Source organism: Bos mutus, chromosome X (genome assembly GCF_027580195.1).
Source record: "Bos mutus isolate GX-2022 chromosome X, NWIPB_WYAK_1.1, whole genome shotgun sequence".
NCBI lineage: Eukaryota > Metazoa > Chordata > Mammalia > Artiodactyla > Bovidae > Bos > Bos mutus.
In genome coordinates, this window is record NC_091646.1 from 51,272,146 (window position 1) to 51,298,664 (window position 26,519).

Consider the following 26,519-nt stretch of genomic DNA (forward strand, 5'->3'; position numbering starts at 1 on the left):
GAACAACAATAAAAGATGTATGTTTGATCAACATATATTATAAGCATATAGTGTATATAAGTGTATATATTATATAGAGTATATATATATAATGTATTATATATAGTGTATATATAATATATATAGTATACATAAGTATATACAACATAAGTTGTATACTCATAAAGTATATACAACATAAGTCTACTACTGTGGTAGACTTTTTATATATCGGCTCTTTAGTTATGATTAATGTTACAAAAGGCATCCTTTCTTTTATCGGCTGTTATACCCAGATTTCATCCATTTAGAATTATTAGGGTAAGGAGGATATAAAGGCACTGTGGTTTGTTCTGGACCCTTTACTTTGACCCTTTTCCTGAGATAAATTTGATTTACACCAGAAGTAGAAAGCTGTTTCATTTCCATAGTGAGGAAAAACCATTAGAATTAATTTTTATGCAGTGTATATTTATTCTTAAAACTAATTGTGGGTTTCTGCCTTGATTAAGAGCAGATGAAAAGATTGATTCTGTTTTGCTGTTGAAATTCAAGATTTCTGAATTTAAAACATCTTTTGTTTCCTTAGAGCCTAAAACAAGGCATAACCTTTTAATTAGCTTTGGAAATAAAGGTATAAGCATACATTATGATTTTTATGCAAACAGCATATATTCAGAACTTAATTCAGACATAAATCTCCATGAATAATGAAATGGTCCATTGGAGGAGGGTGAACTTAACCTAGATTTTTCTAAATCTGGGGCAGACTTAGTCCATTTTACAGGAAACCTCTTTGAAGCCATTTATATTTCCATTTATAATGAGAATTCAGGAGAACTCATACAGCAAAAGGCAACCTCTTGTTTCACCCATCTTACCTAGAATGTTAAATTTCAGTTTGAGCAACTTGATTTAGAACACTTGTCTTCTCTTCTGCCTCAGTTATCAAAGGGATTTTCAGGGATGTGTAGGATGTCTGAATATGGGGAGATAAAGCTTTGGGAAAGGATGGACCTGAGATTAGGTAACTACCTACATGTGACTAAAACTGCTTTAGAGTATCTAAAAAAGCTATAAGACCTATAAAAGCATAAAGCAGTAGAACTGCTTTAGAGTATTTTGGGTATCACATCAAAATAATCTGGGGAATGGTGTTTAAAGATGAAAGGTAAGCTGCACATTTATAAATATTGAAACTTGAGTTCATTGTTCTATTCTCTCTACTTTTGTGTTTGAAAACTTTCATACTAGTTGAAGAAAAACTGCCTTGGAAACTGACCATCTAGAGAGAGAATGATTATACAGTTAGTCAAAGTTCAAATTTTTAAATATTTTGCCTTGAATCCTGAAAAGAAACATAAGATTTTAGACATGCTGTCATAGTAGTTGAGTCGCTCAGTCATGTCCGACTCTCTGCAACTCCATGAACTGCAGCATGCCAAGCTTCCCTGTCCATCACCAACTCCCGGAACTTGCTCAACTTATGTCCATCAAGTCAGTGATCCCATCCAACCATCTCACCCTCTGTTGTCCCCTTCTCCTGCCCTCAATCTTTCACAGCATCAGGATCTTTTCCAATGAGTCAGTTCTTTGCATCAGATGGCCAAAGTATTGGAATTTCAGCTTCAGAATCAGCCCTTCCAATGAATATTCAGAGTTAATTTCATTTAGGATTGACTGGTTTGATCTAGAAGTCCAAGGGACTCTCAAGAGTCTTCTCTAACACCACAGTTCAAAAGCATCAATTCTTCAGTGCTTAGCTTTCTTTATAGTCCCAACTCTCACATCCATATATGACTACTGGAAAAACCATAGCTTTGACTAGATGGACCTTTATTGGTAAAATAATGTCTCTGCTTTTTAATATACTGTCTAGGTTTGTCACTGTTTTTCTTCCAAGGAGCCAGCATCTTTTAATTTCATGGCTGCAGTCACCATCTGCAGTGATTTTGGAGCCCCCCAAAATAAAGTCTATCATTGTTTCCTGGTCTATTGGCCATGAAGTGATGGGATCAGATGCCATGATCTTAGTTGTTTGAATGTTGAGTTTTAAGTGAACTTTTTCATTCTTCTCTTTCACTTTCATCAAGAGGCTCTTTAGTTCTTCTTTGCTTTCTGCTGTAAGGGTGGTGTCATCTGCATATATGAGATTATTGATATTTCTCCTGGCAGTCTTGATTCCAGCTTGTGCTTCATCCAACCCGACATTTTGCGTGATGTATTCTGCATATAAGTTAAGCAGGGTGACAGTATACAGCTCTGACATACTCCTTTCCCAATTTGGAACCAGTCTATTGTTCTGTGTCTAGTTCTAACTGTTACTTCTTGACCTGCATACAGATTTCTCAGGAGCAGATAAGGTAGTCTGGTATTCCCATCTCTTTAAGAATTTTCCACAGTTTGTTGTGATCCACACAGTCAAAGGCTTTGGTGTAGTCAATAAAGTAGAAGTAGATGTTTCTCTGGAACTCTCTTGCTTTTTCAGTGATCCAACGGATGTTGGCAATTTGATTTCTGGTTCCTCTGCCTTTTCTAAATCCAGCTTGAACATCTGGAAGTTCACTGTTCACATAGTGTTGAAGCCTGGTTTGGAGAATTTTGAGCATTACTTCGCTAGCGTGTGAGATGAGTGCAATTGTGCAGTAGTTTGAGCATTCTTTGGCATTGCCTTTCTTTGGGCTTGAAATGTAAACACCTTTTCCAGTCCTGTGGCCACTGCTGAGTTTTCCAAAGTTGCTGGCATATTGAGTGCAGCACTTTCACAGCATCATCTTTTAGGATTTGAAATAGCTCAACTGGAATTCCATCACCTCCACTAACTTTGTAGTGAGGCTTCCTAAGGCCCACTTGACTTCCCATTCCAGGATGTCTGGCTCTAGGTGAGTGATCACACCATCGTGGTTATTTGAGTTGTGAAGGTCTTTTTTGTATAGTTCTGTGTATTCTTGCCTCCTCCTCTTAATATCTTCTGCTTCTGTTAGGTCCATACCATTTCTGTCCTTTATTGATCCCATCTTTGCATGAAATGTTCCCTTGGTATCTCTAATTTTCTTGAAGAGGTCTCTAGTCTTTCCCATTCTGTTGTTTTCCTCTATTTTTTTGCATTAATCACTGAGGAAGGCTTTCTTATTTCTCCTTGCTATTCTTTGGAACTCTGCATTCAAATGGGTATATGTTTCCTTTTCTCCTTTGCCTTTAGCTTCTCTTTTCTCTGCTATTTGTAAGGCTTCCTCAGACAACCATTTTGCCTTTTTGCATTTCTTTTTCTCATGCCAACTATTAATAATAGATTTTATATGGGTGTTCAGCCCCTTTTCCTAATCAACTAGTAAACATTTTCTTGCAGATATTATGGCTCTTTCTAAGAAATTTAATATAGGTTATTAAATAATTTGCAGAATCACAGAAAAAAATTCTACCATAATACTAAGGTATTAAATTTCTTGACTTAAACTGTTTTATGTCCTTGCTAGTGTATTAACCAGATCCAAGTAACAATTTTTTTTCTTGGTAAATTTCAGTAACACAAGAGAAGTTCCAGAGATCCGTTCTACAACATTTGCCTATAGATGACAAAACTGTATTGTACACTTAAAAATACTATGAGGGAAATATCATGGTATGTGTTCTTACCACAATAAAAGTTCTACTACATGTATAACCCTACAAAAAAAACAAACTTCTATTCAGCTATTTTGGTTGCATCAGCAGTTGAACTTCTAGTTTTCTTTCTCTCTTTTAACTTTGCTCAAATAGCTTCAATTATTCAAGAAGTTTTCTTCCTCCTAATTGTTTTGAATTTTTTGAAGCATGGTGTAGTTTTGGCTTTTATTAACCTAGTTCTTTTCTTGAATTGCTGCTTATTTTTTCCAGCATTTTATTATTGAAAATTTTAGACAGAAAAGTTGAAATAATTGTGCAGTGTACATCTATATATTCACCACCTAGATTATATAATTAACATCTTACTACACTTACTTTTTTACATACCCATCTATAAATCCTATTTTTTGATGATTATAAAGAAAATTGCAGACTTAAATACATTTCCCCACTAAACATTTAAGCATACATATTGTTAACTACAGTTTAGTATGTGTTAAAGGTTCATTTTTTTTAAGGTTCTTTTCAGAAAAAAAAAAAGTTTACATGTGATGAAATGCACAAATCTTAAAGTGTTTGATACAATGAACTTTTTACAAATAACACATCCGTGAAATCCAGGCCTTTATCAAGATAATATTTTCATCACTCCAGAAAATTCTCTCATGCTCCTTCCCAGTCAATCACTGCTTCCCCCGTCCCAGTCCCCTAGGCAACCACTGTTTCTTCTGATTTTTCTCCTATCATAGTTTGTTTTTCAAAGTGTAAGTAAATGAATCAGAGCATTCACTCCTTTGTGTAAGACTTGTTTAGCATAGGTATTTGGAATTCATCCATGGTGTGTGTATATAATTCTTTTTATTGCTGAGCAGCATTTCATTGTACACAAAAGCCATTGTTTATTTATTCATTCTCCTGTTGGTGGATACCTGGGCCATTTCCAGGTTTTGGATATGAATGAAGTTGCTATGAACATTTTTGTACAAGTCATCTTGTGAGCATTTGTTTTAATTTTTCCTGGAATTACTGGATCATAAGTTATGTATATGACTAGTACAGAAATGCAGGAAATTTTCCTGAAATGGTTGTACCGTTTTGTTGTCTCATCAGCAACATATGAGAATTCCAGTTGTTTTTCATCCTCATCAACATTTGGTGGTATTGGTCTTTGTGATTTTAGCCATTCTGATGGGTTTGGTAGTAAGTATTATCTCGTGGTTTTAATTTGCGTTTCCCTGTAATTTAACACTTTTCCATCTGCTTCTTCACTTGGCATATATATTTCTTTTTGAAATTGTTCAAATTGTGTTTTTGTTATTGAGTTGTTGGAGTTTGCATATAGTAGTTGCACATCTTTTCTAGATATATTACTGCTTTTTTAATTGTCTTATCTAACCAATGTATAAATGTTCTATACCCAGTTACACTTAGAATAATTAGGCCAGCACTTGGAATGAATTATTTGACTGAACGTTAAGCTGGTCTGATATCCTAACCAATGCTCTGATGGCCTAAAAGTTAATTATGTAAAATAAAAGACAAATTTTTAGGAATCTGAATTAATTAGGGGAAAGCTAATTGCTAAAGAGTACATGACTACAGAAAAAAAAAAAAAAACTTGAAAAGAAATGTCAACTGATAGTTTCAGAAAATATTACCCAAATGTACTCAGATTATACTAGCTTATTAATGACCAGCCTAACCCCAGTTTATGATTCTTCTCACTGATCCACAGGTTGAAATAGCTCTCTACAACATGTATCATTCTTTGGATACTCAGTTTTGTCAGTATTGTAAGTTGTAGCTGTACTGGTCCCTTCATTCATCATCTCAAAGTTGTTTATGAATGCTTGCAGTTTTCTAAATATTTAACACAGCTTTATTTAATGGGAAGTATAAAAGTTAGAGTTATGTTTATTCTTAATCATCTACTTTTTAAAAATATATTGGATGGTGGAGGTCTCCCTTAAGTGTGTATTCTGGTTAAATTATAGTGTAAAATCCATCGTTGTTCACAAATGTTTATTAACAATAGGTGGCTAGAAATGATTATGTTGCAAAAGGGAGGAAAAGAACACCTTAAATCTCAGCAGCCATACATTTCAGAGGAAAAAGTAAATGCTTTATTTTTGTTTATACTGAAGCTAAAAACACACAAAATCTTTTTATTGTACAAGATACGTTTTAACACATTTAAGGATGACAGCTTTGCGCTTCCTACAGAAAATATTTAAATAAAAGTAATAGTTTTCTCAAGTTTTTAGCTTTTAAAATAGTCTGTAAAGCCAAAATGCCATTTACACAAACATTTAGAATTTTCCCTTTTCATGATTAAGCTCAGGAGATACAATTTTAACCTGAAGTTTGATGCATACATTTTCTGTGTGGTGTGATGTGTAATTGGGGCCTCCAACTAGGCTAAGAAAGTTAATTAAACACTGCCTGTGTTTACTAAAAGTATTCTTTATCTTCCTCAAATGTTGGCTCCAAACTACATTCGTTGTTTTGAATAGGAAGAAATTCTTCATCCTCAGTTTCAACCTGTTTTTGAGAAATCTTGAATCCTGTGAGGAGTTTAAATAGTGATATTTTCTTGAATCCTACCACTGGTATGCATTTATGTTATAAGAAACAGACAAATTAAAATGTTTTCACTAGAGAACGTATGGGTTTACTTTTGCTATGCTAGAAGAGTCATTTGAACAGTTAAAAGTTTTTAGGTTAATAATTTATTGGATTGTCTTTAACATTAAGAAAACTACAGACTAATGTATTAACCCCTTGGGTTTCAAGGTTTCCTCTTGAGTTCACACAACCTTCATTTTAGTGTGATTGGTTTCAGTGAATCCTACTAGACACTCAAGGATTCTGACTGCTTCTCCTGCCCAAGTATATACAAAGCACAGTTACCACTCTGCTTATTGGACCACAGGCTACATTGCTTTGGTTATTTAAACCGATTGCTTAATACATATTGTAAAAGGAAGTCCTGCAAGATGAGACCAAAAATGGATGAACCTGTACTTCAAATAATATGACTGTATTTTATATAGGAAATACCAAGTGTTAACATGTGATTTTCAAATGACCTGAAATTTCAGCTAGCTGTTGCCATCTTCCCTTTAGCACTGCCCCCTATTTCTGTTACTAGAGCACCTCTGAATCCAAAACCCTCCCCTCAATTTTCTGGGGCAGCTAGGGCTTTTCTTTACTGCTCTTTCTTCCTGCTAACAGCCTAGCTGTCAGAGCCTGTGTATTATAAAGTATGATTTCTTATGGATCAAACAAAGTTTGGGAAGCCAATTCTGAGTTTATTTACAACATAAGCCATTGGAAATTGGAATGTGTTTTACTGTTTAAATACAAATATTTCAAGAGCTAAGTCATTAAGGTTGTTCTCAAATCAATGATGGTTCTATATCTAAACATGGTGTTCTTTAATGTTTCCTCCTTGGGAAGCTATAAACTTATTCCAGTAAGGCTGGCACTGTTCCAAGCATGTTTGAAACTAGATTGCAGACTTGAAAGAGGAACAAGGCTTCTTTTGGGCCTGATGGAAATTTTTGCATCTTCATTTTGGTGGTGATGATTCTAGGGATATACACAACTGTGAAACTCACTGAATTGTACACTTTAAATGGATGCAGGTAGTTGTACACAAATTATTCCTCAGAGCTGATAAGGAAAAAACGAGATTCCAAAGAACAGTTTCAGGTTACTTCACAAACCCCACAAGAAACTTGTTTTATAATTGTGCCTATTAAAGTGCATATTGTGTGACAGCAGTTGAAAATTATTTTTTACCAGAAAAAGAACTAACCCCAATTGTCCAAATTTTTATCAAGTATGAATCTAAAATTAGTTTTGACTGTTTCTTGGAATTTAATTTTATAAGATTATGATTTTCTACCATTGAGGGTATTCAGAGATTGTATTGTGTGTTTTGAACATCCTCCCCAAAGCAGGAGTCCATGATGGTTTGAGTAATGTCAGTATTCGAATATGGGTACACCTTAAGGTGGCTACTTTGAAGAATTTTGAAGAACAACATTAATTTGGGCATATTAATTGCCATGTTTATGAAAATACCAGTCTCATTTTATAATCTCACTTTATATGTTTATCCTAAATTATGAGGCCAAACTATGATAGGGGCTTCCCTGATAGCTCAGTTGGTAAAGAATTCACCTGCAGTGCAGGAGACCCGGTTCAATACCTGGGTTGGGAAGATCCGCTGGAGAAGGGATGGGCTACCCACTCCATTATTGTTGGGCTTCCCTTGTGACTCAGCTGGTAAAGAACCTACCTGCAATGTGGGAGACCTGGGTTCAATCCCTGGGTTAGGAAGATCCCCTGGAGAAGGGAAAGGCTACCCACTCCAGTATTCTGGCCTGGAGAATTCCATAGGCTGTATAGTCCATGGGGTCTCAAAGAGTCAGACACGACTGAGCAACTTTCACTTTCAAACTATGACATCAGATATAGAATCTAGCTTTCTTCCATACTACCCTCTCCCACTTTCACCTTTTATTTCTCTTTTCTGTAGAGTTTTGGTAAATTAATTTCATTTCTTAGATAAAATGTGGGAAAATCATTCCTTTCAGTAATTGGTCATATGTACATATTTATAAAAGACAGTGATATTGTACAATTTAAAATGTAACCTTACTATGAGTCTGATGTGTTGAATTTAGGAATACAGTGATCACAAGGTGAGAATGTGCTGTGATCTGAAATTCAATCTCAATATATATATAACTCAACCTTTGAAAAAAGATTTGCAGTTTTTTCAGAGATAGTTTGCATATACTATTGCGCTTCGGGTTGTGTTAAGGGAGAAAATGATGATGTTAATATTTTAATCCAGAAACTACATATTTTAAAAATCAAGGAGTGCCACCTCAGTTTGGTTATTGAAAAAGTTTGACGGTGTGATGATTCAGCACTACATTTTAAAGTGCTTATCTATCTAGTCCTTACTTTGAAAGCTTTTCCGATTATCTCTTTACCACACCAAGTACCTCAAGCACTCCCCATAAAAGCCCAAAGCCTCCTTTTTGTCTTGTCACCCAAGGGTCAGTTTTAAGGGTTGTTGAAGACCAGAGATTTGTCAAGAGGGTTACTAGGTTAGAAGGTGATGAGTCCCAGTGAGTATTGTGGGATATATTGAACATTGTGGGACAAGACAAAATGGCCAAACCTAGCTTAAGTGTACTTGCAAATGGTTGGTTATCACAGGCTAAAACAAAAGTCACACTGCCTCCAAGGGTGATGTCTCGTGTGTATTCCTGTGTTGAAGTGCAGCTCCTGGGGTGTTAGGTGGCTCTGGAACTTGCTCATAGACAAAGTCAAAGAGAAAAATGCCCTGCACATTGCTGAAAATGGCATTCACACTGCAGGCCTTTCTTCTTCTTTTAGTTTGTTTTGGTTCTATCAAGTCATTTGGAGTTGTCAGGAGGCTTTTTTTTTTTTTTTTTTTGAGGGTGAGGGATGAGGTTAGGGCAAATGTGTGCTATAGTGATGGACTGATGAAGGTTGATTACAATGACCAAAATTTGCAGGCTCTTTTTGTTACTATGGAAACTGCCTTTCATTTGGATAATAAGGAGAAGTTGCTACAGAACTTTCACAGTTTGCACATCAGATGAGCTTTTGGCATAAGGGCATTCCACTTGATTTTATATTTAAACATTAATAATTCTTAATATGTACATGTCTCTCAAGTACCACAAACACTCATGGTATATCTTTAGAAAAAGACCACAACTCAGATCCAATAAACTAACAAGTATAAGATACAAATCCACTCTAGAGTTTAAAAATGCTAAAGCACCCTGGCCAGCTGCCTGTATCATTCCAGCAATTAACTCCTTTATTTCTTAATAAACATTCAATTTCTTAAAGCTCTCAAAACCACCTATCAGCCCCTTCTCTAGACCACCATGCAGTATATAGATGAAAATCCTAGGCCACATATCAACATATGAATAGTAATATCGCAAGTATACAGTAAATCTGAATTATGCAGACTTTAATTCACAAAAAATATATATATTTGTTTTTTTATAGGTAAGTTCTCTCTTCTGACTGACAAGCTTTGGTTTTCCTTCAAACTGGAAACACCAAGTCCTGAGCGCTGTTTGAACAGCTGTACTACAGTGGATGCTGCCTTGGCGGTTCATTTTAGCAATTCCTCATCACATCTCAGGCAGTTTCTTTCCATTGAGCCTATTCCTGTCCCCCTCCCTTCAAAATGATTTAGTAATTACCAAAAGGGATGAAGGGCCAAGCCAGAGCAATCAAATGCTATTAAGTTTCATTGCATGTGTGTGTGTGTACATGCGCACACAGATAAGGTTCTCACTTTTACAAACATCCCCAAAAAGTGCAAGCCACGACCCACATCTGTTGGAAAAAGCGATGGGAAGGGTCTTTGGAAATAGAGTAGAAATAGCATTTCTCTGTACTAAAGTAACGCTCACACTGAATTGGGGTACTCGATTCCCAATGACTAGTTCTACACCAACAAATTGTGTATTTGGAACAGTTATCTAGATAAAGCATGTCAAAGAAAGAATCTACACAGATTTGAGGCAAAGCCACAGGGTTTGGGGTTGAAGGGAGCTGACAAGTATATATGGGAAGGTTATTTAAGTGATTCAGATAACTACATCAGCTTATATTAGCTGTGTGTATACAAACAATCTGTTTACTAACACTGTTTTGAAATGTGATTACCAAAATAATATGATCAATTTTTCTTGTGTACTTTTTAAATAGGAAAGAATGCCTGACTCACTTCAAGTACTTTTTCCTAATGGTTGAACAAACCAAGATCTGGGCCACTTAAACTGTTAGTTAAAACAACCCTTCAGTCTCAGCACAAGGCAATATGAATGTCAAATGGTTATTTATATTTCCTAGCTAAGCTATCAACTCATTTTAAGTCATTCAGAAGGTAGAGGCCATGGGGCGGGGCGGTTTGGTGTGTGTGTGTGTGTGTGTGTGTGTTTGTGTCTTTAATCAAATGCAGACAAATGTTTAGATGTTTTGAACTTAGCTGAAATGCCCTAAATTAGGTCAGAGTGGAATGAAAAATGACTATGAGAGGCAAAAAGAATCAGAAAATTTTCCAGTATGCCTATATAAGTGGACAGGAGCATAACTTGGAGATTTATATCCCTATAAAATTTGACATCTTCCAAAAGTAATGACTTTGAATTTGGAATCATTCCTTTTTCTTTATACTCTACTGGATTTAAAGCTGTAAGTGGAGGACCTACTTCAACAATGGCCATTTTTGAATATACATCAGATATTTTCTTTGTAAACAATTTTACCCTTACTAATTATGAAGTGAAGTGAAGTTGCTCAGTCATGTCCGACTCTTTGCCACCCCATGGACTGTAGCCTAACAGGATCCTCCATCCATGGGATTTTCCAGGCAAGAGTACTGGAGTGGGTTATTATGAAGGAGAAGTTAATATAATTATGATGGAATCAAACAAATATAGGTGTCCATAAATGATAAGAAGTTCACCTGTTGTGGAGGTGAACCGTAGTATATTTAGACAAAAAGTGATTCTTGAATCATTTATTATTATATCTGACTTTGGAGTACATTTTTAACTTTACATATAAATATGTCAGTCTTAAATTATGGAGTTCATGGCATTTTGGGCGAATGAACAAAAAGGTACAGTGGCCAATCCATTTCCACATCTCCTTTGTATATATATGCTTAATAGTAAATGTCTTGTTTCTATGATCTAGAAGAGCTGGCTTTGTTGACTGGCTTTCTGACCTTGAGCAAGTCATTATCATTTTCTGAGCCTCATTTTTCTTTCTATTTGTAAAATAAGAATTGAGTGGATCCCCACTAAGGTTCTTTTACTTCTAACTTTTATGTTTATAAATTTACTCTCAAGTTGACTTATACCTTCTCTGGGGTCAGAGAACATAGTTAAACATTTGATTTGGAATGTCTTTCTTGATAGTAGCTGATACAGAGTTAACACAAGTCTCTTTCCTTTCCTACTTTCTACTGGAATTAGAGTTATTAAAAATGTTGGTGTCACCATCATAGACGTTAGGGCAATAACTGATTAGCTTTAACCGCTAACTGGCTTCAATCCCCAACACAGCTAGGCCTGAGCATAGCTGGTGAAATCTTAAGCTCACGTCATAAAGACAATAACCCTGAGACGATCTGAAAAGGAATGAAATATGACACTGGTTTCTTTCAGTAGTAGAGATTGCTATTATGACTTATACATATTCTCTCTTTGGCACATAGAGAAGACTGTATTTTGGACCATGGCTCTATCCCTGGCTATCCTTATTTTCTGACAAACTGATAAAGTAACTGCTGGAACAATTAAGCCTAGGTTATCATAAGTACATGCATTTGTAAGAGAGATGAAATAGGGCCATCGGTTTCTGGTGCCATCAATATGAAAAGAAATGTAGCCAAGGTGCTATTTATTATTCAAAGTGAATTTGGAAACTGGGAAAGTTGAATATGTAACTTTAGAAAACTTCCTTCTGGAAGGTAACCTGTTACTGATGTCAGGGCCACTTAGAATAGTCCCACTTAGAGAAGCAGGTTTGAGTAAATGATCACTTCAGGTATGATCAAGGAATTATTTTGTGATAATCTCTTGCCAAATGGACCTTGATGCAGCTTGTTCTCTTGGTCACTTTTTCCTGGATCTGAACTTTGTTCTTCAATACCTCCTCTTGTTTCCCCTTTATCCCCAGTTTGTGTCTTTTTCCTGTAGAATATTTTGTCAATCACTGAAGCTAGGGCTGGAATGGGAATCAATTCAAATAACAGAAACTACACTGTCAAAAACCATTTTGGCGGCATATTTGCACTGAGAATTTCACTAAATTTTGCCAGAAAGTATACACATAAATTTAGATGGTTTCCTATTACTGTTGGCCTTTGCAAGAACAGGGTGACAACTAATTAAGTTTCTTATGTTTTTGAGCTATGTGTTAATTTAATCACCAGGACTCAGACCTTGAGCTATTTTAGGTCATGTGTTAAGAGTGTAAGTTGGGGATACCTTTGTGCTAATGTTGGTAAGAACCACCCTTGTTTAGCAGGTAATCAGTCACTGGTTACCAGGTCTAACATTATGACCACACACATTATGGGCTTCATTTTATAACCTTAACCTATGTTTTCTGATGAGGTACTCTTAAGCTGTGGAAAATAATTTGTTTTGGTGTATAATGCAGTTTTCTTTAAAGACAGTAGAATTTGGATCATGTTTGTAGTTCCATGAATTCACTAGGGTTGTTATGTTATATATTTAACATCAGTTTACACATGCAATTCCACTGTTTCCTCTGAGCAGTAAAACTGCAACTTGAATCAAGTTATCTAGACCTAAAATTGTTTTGTTGTTCTTGTTTTATCAGAGAGCAATTAATTAAAATGAAATTGTTTTCAGATTCTGACACCTCAGCAAGATGTCATTTTTCTGATAAAATATTTTCAAATCCAGATTTTTATCTTAGAAATACTTTTGATAGCAATAATGATTAAAACTATCAACAGTAGATAGAACCCTATAAATATGCCAGCTAATTATTTTTTCATACCAATGTATGAGATGTAGTGACTATTGGCTAGAGTGCAGGAAAAGTTTTTAAAAAGAGTCCACATCCTAAATACTAATCTTGATACTGTCAAATTTTAAGATGTAGTAAGCTAACTGAAATACACAAACACAGGAAAGGAATTCACTAACTTATTAGATATGACATATACTATGGGGGTAAATAGTCACTGGCATACATTAGGAAACTCACAAGTCTTTAAGAAACAAAAAACTCAACAGCCCCCACAGTAAGGAGAAGTTGTAGTGTTTAAAAACAAAAACACGAAAGCCAGTTATACCTAGAAACCACAAGCTGACAATTCTTTGGAGTCTATTCAGTCTCCCTTTGATGCTGTTCATTGAACCAGAATGGGCAGCGTGGAGCACTGAAGGGCAACAAACATAGGCAGGTGAGTTTGCCTCATCTGATAGCTGGTGGGGACTGCTGAGCACAGCCCTCAGCCCTGTGGGGAAATGGTGTGAGATCCCAAGGAAGGTCAGGAATCTGTGCGGCAGCGACAGTAGCGAAGTGGCACCTGGAGCTTCAAGGAAGCAAGGGTAAGAAAAGCAAAGCCAAAGGGTTAAGCACCTGACTGCACCTCTGCTGATTAGGGGCAAATACCCCTTCAGTTGGTTATGAAATGGACTTAGTGTTTTATAGGTATAAAAAGGCAAATAATAGTAATACTAATAACAAGAACAAAAAAATGAATGTAGCTATAAAAGATGGTGAAAGCAATAGGAGTTTCACTCTCCTGTCTAGTGGGGGAGCAGTGAGGGAATCATATTCTATGTCACCTCTGAGAGCAAAGAAATGAGAAATTTTCTGAGTTCCAGGACATGTGATAACGGCTTGACTTAGAGCCGAGTTGTAACTTGTTCTTCCTGTCCATCACCCCATTTGTGCATGAGCAGGTCACAAGCCTCTCCCCATGTTTCAAATACATCCTCTGAGGAGTCTAAAAGTTTAGAATTTGAGGAACAGATGCTGGATACACAGTGAAGAGAGCTGGAACAGGCTAGAGGGCATTCAGTGCTCTGAGCAGTGCCCCGGGCTTCACCTAATTCTACCTCACTGAGGTTAATTTCACTTTGAGAACAGGCCTCTGCTTTCCCTTTCTCCATCTGAGAATATCTGATGTCCTGCCACATATAGTGTGGCTGAACAATTCCATCAGAGATTGTGTACATCGGCTCTGAACTGGGTTCGGACATATGACCATTAAACTTGGAGAATAGGAGACCCAGTTTCTTGAGAGAGGGACCCATGAAGGATCGTTTGCTTGATGACTCAGCTTTTGACTTGCCTTGGGCACCACCGACTCTTGGCATAGTCCTGATGAGAGGTGGCCCATGGCAGGCTTTTTTCTTGCAGCCTACATTGAAAGAGACACTCTTGGATTTGGCCCGAGCCCCACCACTGCCATCATTGGTATCATCCCTCTGAGAGAGTTCAGTGCTGCTAGTGGAAAAGCTTCTCCTTTGGTGCTTCCTGTTTCCCAAGAGGTCAAGCACTTCATATCGAAAGCTGGAGATATCCTGCTTTAATTCCTAGGGCAAGAGAGAAGACACGTTATGTTAAGAAGCTTCGGAATGTTCCAGGTTTTTGTCTCATAGCAAATCACAAGGTATACGAACTACCAGAAACATCTCACATTATTCCACCACAAGAAAAACATAGTAACAAATCTGTGGGCAGGGCTGGCCATTGGAAAAAAATGTGCAATTGGTAAAGTTGATTTCAGAACCTCCCTATCAGGAGTACACCAACAGACTGAAATGTTAACCAACAATGACAGTATTAGAGTAGTGTATTGGCTCTCATCGACATCTGCATAGAGAAAGATACAGAAGAGGAAAAGCTTTAGGACTCAGGAATAAAACTAGGGAAGTGGAATGTCAGGTGATGAGACTAGTGCTCAGTCGCTCAGTTGTATCTGACTCTGTGATCTCATGGCCTGTAACCGGCCAGGTTCCTCTGTCCATGGGATTTCCCAGGCAAGAATATTGGAGTTGGTTGCCATTTCCTCCTCCAGAGGATCTTCCCAACCCAGGGATCAAACCCACATCTCCTACATTGCAGGCCAATTCTTTACCATTGAGCCACCTGGGAAGCCCCATTTTGGGACAGGGGACCCTGTTTATCCAAGTCCCTGTGAAATGTCTTCTATCTCTCACTGGCTGCCTAGATACTAGATTGCTCTTTTAAAAACCATCTTTGAAAAGCTTACATCTGATGATTTAATTCTTTCGCTTAACACTTTTTAGTAACTTGTCACTGACCTTATGAAAAAGGAAAAATGCCATACCACAGACTACAAGGTTTTTCAAGGCCTGGTATGTGTTCATCTCTCCTGTTTCATATCTTTCTACTCTTTCCCCAGGCTCGCCACTGTCCACCTGTATGAACATATTCTCTCTTGCCTCTGAGTCTCTGCATGTGCTCTTCTCTCTGGAACACTCTTCTATCCAACTAGCTCCTCCTTTAGACCTCAGCTTGAACATGGCTTCCTCTGAAAAGCCTACCTCAAATCCCCAAGTCCCAGCTGGGTGTCCCCTCATTTCTGTGTCTCCACAGTACCTTGTGTTGCTCTTGTTAGAATACTCCGTCATTCATCACCCTGTATTATTATTGTGTGTCACTCCATGAGAGAGTAGGGGCTGTTTATATCTTGCTCATCACTGTGCTCCAACTACCTGGCAGAGTGTTTGGCACGTAGCAGGCCCTCAACTGGTGAGTTATGTCTAGATTAGGATAACAGCCTTCATGTATTCCTTAGAAAATGTATATGTGTTCTAGGATAGGGTTTCCCAACCAATTGACATGTTGAGTGTGGCAATTCTTTGTTAAAGGGATCTGTCCTGTGCATTGTAGGATTTTTAGCAACAACCCTGGTCTCTACTCACTAGATGCCAATAGCATTCCAGTGTGACAAGCAAAAATGTGTAATGGTAGGATATCATAAATGTTAAGTTTTAATAATAGATTTTTTTGTCTTTATTATATATTTTAAGTAAAGAAGACCTTTAAATCTCACACATCCTTGCCATATCATTTAAAGCATTCAATTCCCACACTGAGAAACACTCAGACTATTAAAAGACTGTGTATTTTTATTATTCATAACTGTGGTGGTGTGACAAACATTGGTAAAATCTCTTCATCTATTGGAAGAACTGTAACTGATTTTACTGTATTATAGGCAGTTGAAATTCCATCACCAGAAACTTCAAATACTGTGAAGATTAAATGATGCTTAAGAAATGTGAAATGAGAAATTAAACCACTTTATGACCAAATTACCTTAAAATTTTCTTCTGTTAGTCCCTCATTTGTTTTGGAATTTCTTATCATAGCTGCCACATATCTTTTGACTAAATTCCTGATAACTTCCTGGAATTTAAACAAAAACATGAAAAGGCATTCAGTTTCCTTCTTGGACTCTTAGTACAATAAGGAACATATACAAGAAAAAAATATGCCTAGACTGTCTTTGCATTGGAAAATTCTCACAGGATCCAACCATTTTCTACAAAATCCCCAGTTAATTCCACTGGCTAAATGAAGAATTACTGTGTGTCCAAATAAATTTGGTGGCAGAGTTGGCCAGCGAGATCAAATTCACCCAAAAGAAAATTTTTCTACCCAGGCATAAGGTAAACATGATTCACATTAATAGAATAATCAGAGTAGAGTAATCCTTGAATGGTCACAGTCAGTATCCTTTCCTTTCAGGCTGGATTAAACTTTAACCCTCCTAGTAAGATGAGAGTTTTTTTTCCTCTTATAAAGTTGAGAAAGTCATTCTTCAGTGTCACAAAATCTGCTGATTTCGATGTCCAATAATTACATAGTCAAGATATTTTTTATTGAAGTCAGTATGTTCTTTTCCTTTACAGGGATGGCCTCTTTTAACTTAGCCTCCTGGGAATGGTATACACATAGTCACTCAACTTTGTGTTAGTAACAATGATGATGATAGCCACCACTTAATGCAATATGTCAGGCACTGCCAGGACACACATGCACACACAAATACAAACGTACTCACCACTCAATTCTCACAACTACACTTTGAGTTAAGTTTTATCATCCCTATTTTACAGATGAAGAAACTGAGGCTCAGGGAGGGTAAGTGACTTATCTAAGGTCAGACAACTGACCAAGAACTACTGTGCTTAGTTCATATAAAGAAGCTTTACCTGGTAATGTTGGTTCTGTATCAGGCTGTCAGCATGGCGTTCCTGTCATTGAAAATGGACAGAGAGCTTATATCAGCAGTGTCCCAGCAGGCCATCCACTCAAATATATTTCTAAATATTAGGACTGGAACATGACACAGGAGCTGCTGCTTGACAAACCCCCAAAGCATCTGTAGGTTGGAGTAGTTTTATGATGTTCGAGATAGGGAATGTCACAAAGGAGAGAAAGGAGAAAACAGTTGTTTTTACAAAGAGACAATTTTTAAAGGCCTTACTGTGAAGCTTCTCAAGTTGTGCCTTCTTCGTCTACCATCAGGGTCTCTTTTAGGGCAGAAGGTGTTGTTGAACCAGTTGCCAAGGTATAGAAATGACTTGGGGCTGGGGATAATGTTGAAAGGAGGTGGCAAGGTGCCACCTTCATCAAAGTAACTCATCCAGAGCTTCGTCCTTGCAAACTTCCACTCAATATCAGCATGATCCTGTGAAAGACAAGTTCAAAGATGGGGAATGGGAAAGTATAAAATGCACCCATGACTCATTCTAAAAGTTCTACTTGCTTCTACAGAGGGAAATATGTCAGTAGCTATAAAAATTCAATTTACACTGACCTTACCCTCTAGTGTTTTCCTCTACATGTTTTCTAGTTGCAACATTTACGTTTTGTTCTATGATCAATTTTGAGTTCGTTTTTGCTTAAGGGGTGAAGTTTACATTGAGGGTTTTTTTTCTTGTTTTGTTTTTGCCTGTCAGTGTTCATTTGCCATTTGCTAAAAAGGCTATTGTTCTTCCATTGAATTGCTTTTGCACCTTTGTCAATCAGTTGTGCATACTGGGACTACTCGCTATTCACATTCAAAAGAATAAAGTTGGATTCCTACCTCACACCACGTACAACATTCAACTTAAAATGAATCACAGAACTAAATTTAATAGATAAAAAGTATAAATCTTTAAGAAGAAAATTAAGGAGTAAATATTTATAACCCTGGATAAAACAATGGTTTCTTAGAGAAGACACCAAAAGCTAAGGAACAAGAGAACAAAATAGGTAAATTGGACTGGGTCAAAGTTAAAAACTGTATGTCAAGGACACCATAAAGAAAATGAAAACCCACAGGCTAAAGTAATGAAATATCATTACTGGAAGAAACACAAGCTGGAATCAAGATTGCCAGGAGAAATATCAATAACCTCAGATATGCAGATGACACCACCCTTATGGGAGAAAGTGAAGAGGAACTAAAAAGCCTCTTGATGAAAGTGAAAGTGGAGAGTGAAAAAGTTGGCTTAAAGCTTAACGTTCAGAAAACGAAGAGCATGGCATCCAGTTGCATCACTTCATGGGAAATAGATGGGGAAACAGTGGAAACAGTGTCAGACTTTATTTTTCTGGGCTCCAAAATCACTGCAGATGGTGACTGCAGCCATGAAATTAAAAGACGCTTACTCCTTGGAAGGAAAGTTATGAACAACCTAGATAGCATATTCAAAAGCAGAGACATTACTTTGCCAACAAAGGTTCATCTAGTCAAGGCTATGGTTTTTCCTGTGGTCATGTATGGGTGTGAGAGTTGGATTGTGAAGAAGGCTGAGCGCCGAAGAATTGATGCTTTTGAACTGTGGTGTTGGAGAAGATTCTTGAGAGTCCCTTGGACTGCAAGGAGATCCAACCAGTCCATTCTGAAGGAGATCAGCCCTGGGATTTCTTTGGAAGGAATGATGCTAAAGCTGAAACTCCAGTACTTTGGCCACCTCATGCGAAGAGGTGACTCATTGGAAAAGACTCTGATGCTGGGAAGGATTGGGGGCAGGAGGAGAAGGGGACGACAGAGGATGAGATGGCTGGATAGCATCACTGACTCGATGGATGTGAGTCTGAGTGAACTCTGGGAGTTGGTGATGGACAGGGAGGCCTGGCGTGCTGCGATTCATGGGGTCGCAAAGAGTCGGACACGACTGAGCGACTGAACTGAACTGACTGAATGAAATATCATATATCTGATAAGGGAATTGTACCCAGACTATATAAAGAATGATAACGATTCAATAATAAAAAGACAAATCAATTTGAAAAAGAGGAAAGCACTTGAATAGACATTTGCAGAAAGACACAAATGACCAACATTGTTGGTCATTAGGAGTATTCAAATTGAAACCGCAATGAGATATGACTTTAAACCCACTAGGGTAGCTACAACAATTTTTCATAAAAGAATAGCTAGTGTAGGTTAGAATCTGGAGAATTTGCACCCCTCACACACTGCTGGTGGCAATGTGAAATGGTGCAGCTACTTTGGAAAACCATATGGTAATTCCTCAAATAGTTAAACATAGAGTTAACATACAATCCAGCAATTTCATTCCTAGCTACATACCCAAGAGAAACGAAAGCACATTCTACACAAAAACGTGTACACAAATGTTCAGCAGCACTTTTCATAATAGCTAAAGAGTAGAAACAACCTAAATGTCCATCCACAAATAAAAGGATAAACAAAATGTGGTATACTATCATTATTATCCAGTCTTGACATATACTGCAACATGGATGAACCTTGAAAATCTTACTCTGAGTGAAAGTATATTCTGCTGAGTCTTCCAATCCATGAACATCGTATGTTGTTTCTTTCATCCATGTTTTGTAGTTTTCAATGTGTAAGTCCTATCTATACATGTTTTGTTAACCTTTTGCCTAAAATGAAAGCTTATGCCTATTTCATTTTACTAACAACAGTTTACAATAGTACTGTCTTTTAAAATTTCAGTTTCCCATTGTTCATTGCTAGTATATGGTTGATTTTTATGTATTGACTTTGTATTTTGTGGCCTTGTTAAATTCATGTTTTTATTCTATGAAATTTTAAAAATAGATTATTTAGGGTTTACTTTATACAGAATCACAAGACAGTTTTATTTCTTCTTTTCCAATCTGTACATCTTCAATGCTTTTCCTTATTGCACTACCTAGGATCTCTAGTTCAAAGTGGAATAGAAGTAGTTAAAGCAGATATACCTTGTTACTGATCTTAGAAAGTCTTCTTTCACCACTTAGTTAGCTATAGGTTTTGTGGTTCAGGTTGTGCACATTGCATTCTATTCCAGTTTTGCTAAGACATTAAAAAAAAATCATCAGAGTAGAAGTCTGTCAAACACCTTTTCTGGTCATATAAATTGATATGACCATAGGATTTTTCTTTTTTAGACTATGAATATGATGAATTACTTTTCATTTCTGGAGTAAATTCTATGTGGTTATGGTATGTTCTTTTTATATATTGCTGTATTCAAATATGTTAATGCTCTGTTGAGGATTTCCCTGTCTATGTTCATAAAGGATATTGGTCTACAGGTTGTTTTTTTTTTAATTTTCTGTACTTTTTTTCCTGGTTTGGGTATCAATAGAATACATTATAAATGTAATGTATTTATATATAATTAAAATTAATTTTACCAATTTCTTTTCACTATATTTTAATGTGGCTACTATAAAATGTAACCTATGTGGCACATATTTGTGACTTGCATAAAATTTTTATTGTACAGAACTTCCCTAGACTAATGGTGTATTTAGTCCTGCCTAACAAGGCTTAAAAGCAAGCCTCAGAGATCAAACTATTTCCAGAATAAAGCTCAAGAATATTTAAAACAATACAAAAATATCCAGCGTCCAACAAGGTAAAATTCATAATGTCTGACATCCAATACAAATTTATCACAAATGCCAAGAAACAGGAAAATATGATACATAATGAAGAAAAATCTATTAAACAGAACCAGATACAAATCAGTAATAAAACTGATTAAATAGAATAGAATTAAATAAACTATATACTGGCAATGAACAATAAAATATTAATTTTAAAAGTATCATTTAAAATATAAAATCCTTAAGAATAAATGTGACAAAAATATGTGTGTTTTTTAACATTGGAAACTGTGAAAGATTACTGACATAAATTAAAGAAGACTTAAATAAATGTAAAGAAATGGCATATTCATGAATTGAAAGACTGGATATAGTTAGGAAGGCAATTCTTTCCAAATTGATTATAGATTCAATACAATTTCAGTCAAATCTCAGTTGGCATTTTTGAAGAAACTGACAAACTGCTTTCAAGTTTATATATAAATACAAAAGATGTAAAAGATGTAACTAAAAGATGTAGTTAATTTTGTAAAAGAACAAATTGGCATTGAAGATCAACGGAACAAAATAAGAAAGTCCAAAAATAAATGTGTGCATATGCATAATTACAGGCATATATGCAGTTGACTTTTAAGAAAGGTGTCAAAGCAATTCAACTTGGAAAGAATAATGTTTTCAACAAATTACCTTGGAATAGTTGGACTTCCAGAAGGAAAAAAAAAGAATCTTGATCCTTACTTCACACCGTATACAAAAATTAACTCAAAATGAGTTGTAACTCAAAGTTATGGGAGGGCTAAATCTATAAATATTTTACTAATAAACAATTTGCTATGTTTTTTTCTTTCCGCTTGCTTTGGGTTTAGTTTACTGTATTTTTCTAGTTTCATAAAGGTGGAAATTTAAGTTATTGATTTGAAATATTTACTTTTTAATATAAGCTTTTAAAAATTATAGATTTCTTTCTGGGGATATTTAGGATATACCGTACTCTCCCTTTAACTCATCTCAAAGTATCTTCTAATTTCCTTTGTGATTTCCTCTTTGAACCAGTAGTTATTTTGCAGTATCTTCTCTACTATACATTGATATGTGAATATCCCAAATTTTATTATGTTACTGATATCTAATGTTTGCAGAACAAATTTTTTTATTATTTCAGTCCTTTAAAAAAGTAGACATTTTATGGACTAACATATAATCTGTCCTGGAGAATGTTCCATGTGCAGTTCAGAAGAACATATATTCTGCTATTGTTGTATGGTATGTTGTATAGATAGATGTCCATTAGGTCTAGTTGGTTTATAGCATTGTTCAAGTATTCTATTTCCTTTTTGATCATTTGTCTACTTCTGTTTGTTACTGAAAGTGGGGTAATAAATGCTCCAATGGTTATTATTGAATTTCTATTTCTCCCTTCAGTTCTGTCAGTTTTTGCTTCATATATTCTTCAGCTCTGTAGATAGGTGGAAATGCATTTATAATTGTTAAATCTTCATGATAAATACATTCCTTAATCATAAAAAATGTCCTTTGTTTTCTCTAATAAATTTTATCTTAAATTCTCTTTTGTCTGATAATTAGTATAGCCACTTAGCTAGCTCTCTTTTGGTTACTGTTTGCACCATCTATCTTTTCCTAGTCTTTTACTTACAGTTGGGCTTCCCTGGTGGGCAGTGGTTAAGACTGCAGTCCAATGCAGGTAGCATGGTCAAGGAATTAAGATCCCACATGCCACATGGTGCGGCCAAAAAATCTTTCATCTTTTACTTACAATCTACTTGTATCTTTGAATCTAAAGTGTATCACTTCTAGACAGAATATAGTTGGATCATGTGTGTTTCTTAAAAGTCTGGCAATCTTTGCCTACTAACTGGTTTTCTTAATCTAGTTACATTTATAGTAATTACTGATAAAGTAGTATTTACATCTGCCATTTTTCCATTTTCTGTATGTTGCATGTCTTTTTTGTTCTTTTGAATTATGCAGTTATCTTTCAAAGTAGCTAGGAAAAAAGTCCCCCCCACCAATAAGATTTGTATTGTATTTATCTATACAATTACCTTTAATTACCATTTTTTGGTGCTCTTTACTTCTTTGTGTTTTTTTTTTTTTTTGTATTGTCTAGTGTTCTTTCATTTCAGCCTGAAGAATTCTCTTTAGCATTTCTTATAGGATGTGCCTTCTGGCCATTAATTCTCTCAGTCCTTGTGTACTTGAGAAATGTCTTTATTTTTCCTTCATTTAAGGATATATTTGCTGAATATAGAATTCTTGGTTGGCAGTCTTTTGCTTTAACCATTTTATATATGTCATTGTGCTGACTTCTAGATCCCATTGTTTTGGATGGAAATCAGCTATCTTTTCCTCCTTTCAAGATTTTTTTCTTGGTCTTTGAGAGTTTGACTAAGACAAGGCTTTTTATGTGTGTTTATCTTACTAGGAAATATTTGAGTTTGTGGATGTGTAACTATTTTTGAGAAGTATTTAATCATTATTTCTTTAAATATCCTTCCAGTTCTTTTTTTATTTTCTCTCTTCTTTTTCTGGGACTCCCATTATGTGTATGTTGGCCATACACATGTGTCTCACCATTAAATTCTCTGAAGATCTGTTTTTATTCATTCTGTTTTACTTTCTGATCGTCAGTCTGCTGCTGCTGCTAAGTCACTTTAGTCGTGTCTGACTCTCTGCGACCCCATAGACGGCAGCCCACCAGGCTCCCCTGTCCCTGGGATTCTTCAGGCAAGGACACTGGAATGGGTTGCCATTTCCTTCTCCAATGCATGAAAGTGAAAAGTGAAAGTGAAGTCGCTCAGTCGTGTCCGACCCTCAGTGACCCCATGGACTGCAGCCTTCCAGGCTCCTCCGTCCATGGGATTTTCCAGGCAAGAGTACTGGAGTGGGGTGCCATTGCCTTCTCCTAGACAATGGTAATTGAATTATCTTCAAATTTGCTAATTCTTCCTGCCAGCTGAAATCTGCTGTTGAGCCCATCTAGTGAATTTTTAATTCTGCTACAACACTTTTCAAATCCAGAAATTCAATCTGATCCTTGTGAAAACAATTTCTATCACTTTATTAATATTCTCTATTTGATGAGACACTGTTTTCATAACTTTTCTTTAATTATTTAGATGGTTTCCTTTAGTTATTTGAAGATATTTAAAATAGCTAGTTCAGTCTTTAATGAAACCAACATTTGGGCTTCCTCAAGGACAATTTCTATGACATCTTTTTTCCTGTGTATAAACCATACCTTCTGTGTGTGTGTGTGTGTGTATGTGTGTGTGTGAGTGTGTATGTTTTGTAAATTTTTCTGAAACTAGACATTTTAAGCAATTTAATATGATAACTCTGGAAATCTGATCCCCTTCTTTTGTTTTTATTGTTTTACATGACTTTCCTTGACTGATTCTGTAAAATCTGTATTCTTTGTCATGGGCAGTCATTGAAGTCTCTGTTCATTTAGCCTAGTAATTAGATAATGATTGCACAGGGATTTTATTAACTGCCTTGAATCAGTAAGTTTATTACATTTTCCTTGTGGCTCTGTGTTTGCATAGTGACACATCTTCAATGTTCTTGTAGTTTATCATCTGTAAATGACATGTTTGAGACAATAAGGGAAATTTAAATATGGACCCCCAAATTAGTAATTATAGTGTATCTGTGTTATATTTCTCTAGTGAGGTATGGTATTGTGATAATATAGTTAAATATATATGACAGTATTTGCAGTGAAATGTGATATTGGCAATTTATTTCCAAATATCTTTTAAAATGTCCTTGGGCCCTATCATATATATATATATATACAGTGGTAAGAGCTGTGTTTCAGAGGCCACATTAACTTGTGACTTATATCCACAAACTTTTAACTTAATGCCAAATAAGATGGTTATACAATATAGTCTCCATTGTCAAAAGTGTACAGTGTAAAGGAGAGAAAAGTCTTTTTTATTAGCACATGAAATCTTTAAAAGGAGACCTATGTCTTACACTGTTTGTCTTAGGGTGGTTTTTGAGTGAACATTCAGTCTGTCAGTGATAACTAGAATTGCTCCTTGGTCTTTTAGATATTCCATGAAGGTTTTCACTTTGCTCTCCAAGGTAGTAGTGCTTAGCTATGATATTAAAGGATTAGCAGATCAAAAATGACATCAAGCAGAATAGAGATTTGTAAACCTGGTTCTATGAATGAAGGTAATGGACTCAGTGAATCTATTAAAATTGTATATAAAATATTGGGGTTTTTAAATTTTTCTAAGCTTTCATCATATTCTCAAAGAAGTATGCCCTCCCCTAAATGGTTCAGAACTACTGAAGTAGAGGATAGAGGATTCTGTTGATTTATGAGATGCCCATTGTCTGTATCTGAACAGTGCAAACCAGCTCTTAATGGATAAATCAGAGATACTTCTATGTTCTCTAGGAGGGAATAAATGGCTTTGGGTTAAGTGAGCAACCAGTTCAAAAGGGAAACAAAACCCTAGATTAAACTTAAGGTACTTGTTAAACCCACTGCTAAATTTTATTTCATGAGTTAATAAAGAAGCACATATATTACCATGTTTGAAAAATATTTTGATAGCTATTATAATATAATTTATTTCTATGGTAATTGCATATATTTTGTTTTCATGTAGCCCAATTTGTGTGTTTTTTCTTTTGATATACATGCTTTTGCTGTTCTAATCTTTTAAAAAAATGTAAATATATTTGACATATAACATTAAGGTGTACAACATTGTTAATTTGATACACTTATACATGGTGATATGATTGCCATTGTAGCTCTATTGCATTACATAATTATTGTTTTTTGGTGGCTGGAATAATTAAGATCTAGTGTCTTAGCAATTTTGATGATTACAGTATGATATTATTGTCCCTAGTCACTATATTGTGCATTATATCTCCAGGACTTGCTACTAGTTGCAAGTTTGTACCCTTAGGCAATGTGAATTGTACACTTGCAAAAATGATTTTTATGGTATCTGGATTATCCCAATGAAGCTGTTACCAAAAAATAAACTGAGAAGAAAACATAGGAATAATTTTCATGACTTTATGTTAGGCAGTGATTTCTTAGATTTCACAGATAGCAATGCTGCTCTCCTCATCTTTTAAACTGTACAATTCAGTAGTTTTTAATAGATTTACAGAGTTGAGCAACCATCACCACTATCTATTCTAGAAGATTTTCATCACTCCTGAAAATCCCCTGTATCCATTAGCAGTCAATTCCCAGCACTTGGTCCCCTCCCCAAAGCCCCTATCAGCCCATAATCTACATTAGTTTCCATGGATTTGTCTATTTTGAACATTTCATACCAATGGATTATATAATATTAGTCCTTTGTGTGTAGATTCTTTCACTTAGCATGTTTTCAAGGTTCACCCATGTTGTGCGTGCTCAGTTGCTCAGTTATGTCTGACTCTTTGTGACTCCATGGACTGTAGCCCACCAG

The 26,519-nt window shown here is 35.8% G+C and overlaps 1 protein-coding gene across 1 annotated transcript in view; it reads right to left on the minus strand.

Moving 5' to 3' along the window:
- Positions 1-5,761: 5,761 nt before the first annotated feature.
- Positions 5,762-26,519, minus strand: part of TRPC5 (transient receptor potential cation channel subfamily C member 5) — a 348,936-nt gene continuing 328,178 nt past the window's right edge. The window contains exons 8-11 of the mRNA XM_005903665.2: positions 17,675-17,878; positions 17,400-17,441; positions 16,501-16,590; positions 5,762-14,747 (exon numbers count right to left, since the gene is read on the minus strand). Of these exons, the coding sequence (XP_005903727.2) occupies positions 14,055-14,747; positions 16,501-16,590; positions 17,400-17,441; positions 17,675-17,878 (1,029 nt within the window). The 3' untranslated portion in view covers positions 5,762-14,054. The remainder of the gene's footprint in view (positions 14,748-16,500; positions 16,591-17,399; positions 17,442-17,674; positions 17,879-26,519) is intronic.